Here is a 6,500-nt window from a genome sequence, read left to right on the forward strand (position 1 = left end):
ATATGATGCAAGATAAGAAAAATTCTGATTGGATAAAGAGTATTTCAACTGGATAGCCCAATAATTTGGAAGTCTTAAATTTTGTATTTCGCTAAAATCCCAACGTCAGATTTTTAAGCATGGCCAATCGAATGTTTTTTTTACAAATTATATTTTGCGGTGGCCAGGATTTGCCATGCTCGTTGAAGGGAATTGCCATGCAATGACAACGTAATTTACCATAAAACTATTTGATTTGCCATGTTTAAAAACCGACGCCAGATTTTTAATATTCTCGTAAAGTTTGACTGTAGACGTAGTACCGACGAAACATGAGTATATATGACCTCAAGTTTTTTTAGCCGCATCTGATCATGCATGTGCACATGTTCTAGCATGCGGCATACTTGAATTACATGAGATGTTTTTCGGGCATAAAAGAAAGAACGTGTCATTTTTTCCCGAAAAGAAAGAAAGAAAGAAAGAACCTGTCATTTTCAAGCCGTTTTATCCCCCGTTGACGGTACTCCGTTTCTCGTCTCCGCCAGTAAAAAACTTCCAACCACGTCTTCCTACCTTGCCCATTTGTGGAGACCATCCACATTTTGATACAATGATAAGAAAATATCAGATTGGATAAAGACTATTTGAATTGGAAAGCCCAATAATTTGAAACTAACGCAGCCCGGAGAAAAAGAATGAAATCATTAGAGTTTCACCGTTGCCTAAAAAAAAGATTTCACCATAGTAGTGTACAAAACATTGAGTATAACGTCATGGTTTTTTAGCCGGCCGGATGATATAATTTGTTTACCCTTCTCATGTTTATTTCTGTGTTGCTTGTATGGAGCATTAGATATTTGCATAGAGGTTTCTGCTATATGCGTAGTAGCATGAGCTTAATATTGTCACTTTGTCAGTGTCATGTTCATAATTTATTTACGGATTAAATCAATCAAAAAATTGCTAATTTTATCCAACAATTATTTCATGGTTTTTAGCCGCATGTGATGGTGCATGCGGCATATTTGAATTACGTGAGATATTTTCTGGGCATGAGAGAGCATGTCATTTTCAAGCCATATAATCCCCTTACCTGTATGCATCCTGTCAATGATGCTACTCCATTTCTCGTCTCCGCCGGTAAAAGAGCACGACTATACCATTTCAAAAGCTCGGAGCTTTCGGTGCACGAGAAAGAAGAGAATTTGAAACTGGGCAGGTTCATCTCCGGCTAGCACGCAGCGTCAGCTGGGTTCGTCTTCCTCCTCGCGGCGCACCAGCCCAGCTCAGGGTCCAGCGCGGCAGGGCAGGGCAGGGCCGAGGGAGCGGGCGGCACGCACCAACCTGCCCTCCCGGATAGTTTTATGCGATTATCCGCGTCACCCCACCGGCCCCCGCCCCCGCTGCTGCTTTCCCAATCGAGCCGAGCACCGCGATTCCAGGCCAGCGGAAACCGATTAAAAAAGGCAACCCCCCCTCCGTCCGCGCAAAAGTAAAAAACAACAACCGCATCGCAGCGCAGCGCAGCGTAGCACCGAGCGAGCGGAGGGGGGGAGGGAGAGAGGAGCGAGCAAAGGTTCGATAAAAAGGAGAGGAGGAGACGAAGCGTCCAAGCCCAAGTAACATCCCCACCTCCCCTTCCTCCCCTCCCTTTCCCATCGCCCCGGCCGCATCGAGATCTTGGCTGGCACCGCCGGAGATCGCGAGGAGCGGCCCCGCGGCTCCCCCGATCCCACCACCTCCTCCTCCGCCGCCGCCGACCGCCGCCGCCGACCGCCGATCGGTGAGTCGCCCGATCCGCCCCGGCTAGCTCCGCCCCGCTCCGCCCTGCGCCGATCGCCGCCGGATCGGCCGGATCTGGTACGGATCTCGCGTAATTCCGCGGCCCTGTGAGGCGCGCTTGTCGTTTTGCTGCGTGGGCCGCGGGCGCGGCTCGATCGCCGCGTTGCTTTCAGCTCGGATCTAGCTAGCCCTGCGTGCGCGCGGGGCGTGTGCGCGTTTCGTTTTGTGGCTGCCCTTGTGGATAAGTCGGGGTTTTGTCCGCATTTGCTATGGCTGGCTGGTATGAATTCGCCCTGACTTGTGGATTGCAGGGGTAGGAGGGGAGGGGAGGACGCGATGGAGGCCGACTCCGGGAAGCTCTTCGTCGGCGGCATCTCCTGGGAGACGGACGAGGACCGCCTCCGTGAATACTTTGGCCGCTTCGGCGAGGTCACCGAGGCTGTCATCATGCGGGACCGCAACACCGGCCGCGCCCGCGGCTTCGGCTTCATAGTCTTCGCCGAGGCGGGCGTTGCTGAGCGAGTCACCATGGACAAGCACATGATCGATGGCCGCATGGTAATTACGTGATGCCATTCTCGCTCCTTCTTCTGCTAGGTGTAGTCATGCGCATTTCGTTGGGAATTCTGTTTGTAATCCTGTCTGTGGTTCAATCAAGCTTGAGCTCAATTGTCTGCGCCAATTCAATTCAGGTCGAAGCCAAGAAAGCTGTTCCCAGGGATGACCAGAGCATTGCAAGCAAGAACAATGGCAGCAGCATAGGCTCGCCTGGGCCAGTCCGTACCAGAAAGATCTTTGTTGGGGGGCTGGCCTCCAATGTTACTGAGGTTGAATTCAGAAGGTATTTTGAGCAATTCGGTATGATAACAGATGTGGTTGTCATGTACGACCACAACACACAGAGGCCCAGGGGCTTTGGCTTCATCACCTATGATTCAGAAGATGCAGTGGATAAGGCGCTGCACAAGAACTTCCACGAGCTTAATGGCAAGATGGTTGAAGTCAAGAGAGCTGTCCCAAAGGAGCAGTCGCCTGGACCTGTCGCACGCTCACCTGCTGGAGGGCAGAACCTTGCTATCAGCAGGGTTCACAACTTCTTGAATGGCTTCAACCAGGGATATAGCCCAAACCCGATAGGAGGTTACGGCATGAGAGTGGATGGAAGGTTTGGGCTGCTTTCAGGTGCACGAAATGGGTTTTCTTCATTTGGCCCCAGTTATGGAATGGGCATGAATGTTGAAACTGGGATGAATGCGAATTTTGGTGCAAACTCTAGTTTCCTCAATAACTCAAATGGGCGGCAAATGGGTTCATACTACAATGGTGGTTCAAACAGACTAGGCAGCCCTATTGGGTATGTTGGTCTGAATGACGATTCAGGATCAATATTGAGTTCAATGGGAAGGAATGTTTGGGGTAATGGAAATGTCAACTACCAGAACAGCCCTGCAAACATGAGTTCTTTTGTACCATCTGGAAGTGGGAGTCAAGTTGGTATTACTGGCGACAGTATAAATTGGGGAGGTCCTTCTGCCCATGGGATGGGAAGCATTTCAAGCCTTGGGTCTAACATTGGCCGTGGGGCTGGAGATAACTTTGGTTTGCCGTCTGGCGGCTATGGAAGGAGCAACCCAACTGGCACCATTGGTGAACCTTTTTCTGCATCAGCCAATGCATATGAAATGAACAACATAGATACATATGGCAACAACTCTATTTATGGTGACTCAACCTGGAGGTTCACGTCATCTGAGATAGATATTCCTCCTTTTGATAATGATCTTGGAAATATCGATCCAGATATCAAATCGAACATGCCAGCAAGTTACATGGGCAACTATACTGTTAATAATAATCAGACAAGCAGAGGTCAGTATCTGCTTCAACATTTTGCTATCAGTTACACATGAATTTCCCATCTTTTTTTTGAAAGTTAAAGGTGCTGCATAACTCAGCTATTCAAAACATAGAACGGATATTTAAATAGAGCAATTGATCTACCCATTCAGTTTATTAGAACCATTACACCTGCATATCTATGCTTTTGGAAAGGAAAAATGTTGCATAATTGCATGCTATATGCTTAATCAGTTGATGCTAGAGCATAATCAATAGACCTTTCTTGGGGCTTACATCAGATTTGACTGGTATGTCAGTGGATTGAACTTGAAGGAATTGTCTTGTAATTATATTGTGGTAGTATACGTATCACATTTAACTGACACAACATTGGGTACTATCTGACTGCTTTCGCTGTAATGAAAGCACTATCGAGAGCAACAACTTTTGGACGCATCAGCTTTAAATGATAATGAATAGATCAAATAGGGAGCATTGCCTTCATCCATAACATTGACCTGGGATGTGCTTCCATGTAATGCCTGACAAACATAATGGATTAAGGACCAATGATTTGTTTTGCAATTTTAGTTGTGCCAAGTAAATCGATGCAATGATCGGTGTAGGATGTATTCAGTATCCTGATTTGTTTAGTTCCTGTATCTATTCTATGATCTTTGACATAATACTAGGACAAATTTTGTGACCAGCTCTTCCATAAGTAAAATTGAGATTTGCTACAACCTTGTTATTGTAGTGCCATCCTGAAGTTGAGGGTAAATGATAGCATTGGAGATGTGTAATGCATGTGCCTGAACAACATAAAGGGTAAGAAATGAGAAAACAATATATTTTAACTATAAATAATAAAATTGGAAAAGAGGGTGAGCCATAAGCAATTATGAGAACATTTTGTATGCATGCGAATGTTGTCATTGGCTGAGCAAATCACTTGTCTAAATACGTTTAAAATCAGTTTGGAACTTGCATTAAGTGAAGTATGTATTGACTCATGTCTGTGGTCTGTGGAGGATGGACATATGTTAGTTCTTCCTTTTGTCTAATGAATTATTATAGTTCTAAATTACCATTTTCTGTCAGGACTTCTTGGTGGTTTTATTTCCAAAGCTACTGTCATTTGTTTCTGTGCTTGATTGATAGTTTAGATACTCATGAATGAATTTGCATTTTTAGAAACTAGCTAAGATAACCATTGAATGATAATTTATTATTATTATTATTATTAATACCAATTTGTGATAAATTCTCTGTGTCTGTATGTGTTTAGAATTCTGGCAACAGGTTAATCCTATTTGTTTCAAATAATTCAATGTACTACAACGAAGTTTGATAGCGATTCTAACTACTTTGTAATTACAGCATAGTCAATCAGTTGCAGTTGCAAATGAAAAAAGTATTGTTGTAGTTAATATTTTGCTTTCTTGAAAATGCGCTGAGTCAGAATTGTTACATAAGTTAGTTTTGATCTTTATACTTTGATGCACAAAGGACTGGGTCATGTTGCTCAACTGGTGTTGTAGAGATGTTAATTTCTATTTTAATTTGGACAACTGTGCTTGTTGCTTGCCCCATTTCCTGTGTAGATCATAGTTAAATGTGGTGTAAGGGCTCCTTGTCTCGAGGACATGAGCTATACTCTGTCGCTGATATTTACTTTTGCTATCTGATCAGGCATGCGTGACAAGAAGTCGCTCACATGTATTTTGTTACAACTTAACCTGTATAATATGTTTGGGAATGAAAATGGTTAAGTTTTTTTGGTAACTTGATACTAAATTTCTAACTAGTCAACACATTATCTGAGGTGCATCGTACATGCAGTAATCAGTAATCGAGTCTGTTTGTTGTCAATGCTCACTTTATTATATTCTTGAAATCTATACTGTGAAGAGAAACTATACTAGAATGTTTGTATCTGATCAAGATTTGTTGCACCGTTTTGCAGGTATCACTTCCTAGGTGAGAATATTATTATAGTCATATATATGACTTGGGATAGGCAAGACACCCATTATATCAGGTATTCAGGTGCAGTACTGTGAATTGGTGATATCAGATTAATATACAGGTTAGTTAATTGTTTCTAGCTAACCAGAGGTGTGGTTTACGGACACCAACCAACATGCTAGAGGAGCGGGATACAAACATTTTGTGAAGGTTTCAGATTTTAGTTTAATTTTCTACGTGTATTAGGTCTTTTGGTTTTCCAATGAGATGTGCAGTGGTGATTGCGGCACACACTTAGAAGGTGTTCCAACATAAGCTGGAATTCTGTCATACGGACGACAAACTTGTATACCAGGGATGCTGTATTATCTTGCCCATTTATGGCAACATTAGCTTGCGTGTTTTTCCTCTTTTCCTTTTTTAACCATTTCATTTGTTACTAGAGGATTTGGTCGGCTTTATACTAGTAAAAACTATTTGGGGGTGCCAATGCCATCCTGGTCCCCATTAATAAAGTCACCCAAAGTACATACTATGTTGCTTCTTCTTCTTGTTGTTGTTCTTCTGTGTCTATTTTTATGCCGTTGCTAGTTTCTTCTTTGGGAAAAATACAAGTTTGGATCTGGTCATGCATATTTGCACACTGTGTTTGATTGTTTTAAAGCCTATCAGTCGGTAGGTAGGTACTCACATACGCAAGCTTTTCATAGCTCAGGATGGCATGCATGTGCTCGTGTCTTCCATTTCCATCTTTTCGAAAGTAGCTTTAGATCTCATGTGGAGGGGTACTGCCTTGGCTTTGCCTTTTAGGTAGTTGAAGTACAACAGGCTGTGTGTACTTTCCCTCCCTCTATAAATAGCTTGCTATTTTCTGCTTCCATATATATCTTGATTTGTTTCCTTCCTCATCACGGCCTTCACCGTTTCAT

General features: G+C 43.5%; 1 protein-coding gene across 8 annotated transcripts; it reads left to right on the forward strand.

The window, feature by feature from the left end:
* Positions 1-1,358: 1,358 nt before the first annotated feature.
* On the forward strand, positions 1,359-6,106 carry LOC123052270 (heterogeneous nuclear ribonucleoprotein 1). 8 transcript variants are annotated; one of them, XR_006424545.1, is made up of 5 exons: positions 1,367-1,765; positions 2,076-2,322; positions 2,457-3,633; positions 4,361-4,431; positions 5,570-6,106. XR_006424545.1 is itself a non-coding variant. In XM_044475399.1 (4 exons), exons 2-4 carry the CDS (start codon positions 2,101-2,103, stop codon positions 5,581-5,583), a joined length of 1,413 nt encoding a protein of 470 aa, XP_044331334.1. In that variant the 5' UTR covers positions 1,408-1,601; positions 2,076-2,100; the 3' UTR covers positions 5,584-6,106. The 8 variants fall into 8 exon arrangements, 6 of the variants coding, with proteins under 6 accessions (XP_044331331.1, XP_044331330.1, XP_044331333.1 ...); XM_044475399.1 differs by lacking the exon at positions 4,361-4,431 and having other exon boundaries at positions 1,408-1,601; XR_006424544.1 differs by lacking the exon at positions 1,367-1,765 and having other exon boundaries at positions 2,060-2,322.
* Positions 6,107-6,500: the final 394 nt, after the last annotated feature.

The sequence above is a fragment of the Triticum aestivum genome, chromosome 2D (genome assembly GCF_018294505.1).
Source record: "Triticum aestivum cultivar Chinese Spring chromosome 2D, IWGSC CS RefSeq v2.1, whole genome shotgun sequence".
Taxonomy (NCBI): Eukaryota; Viridiplantae; Streptophyta; class Magnoliopsida; order Poales; family Poaceae; genus Triticum; species Triticum aestivum.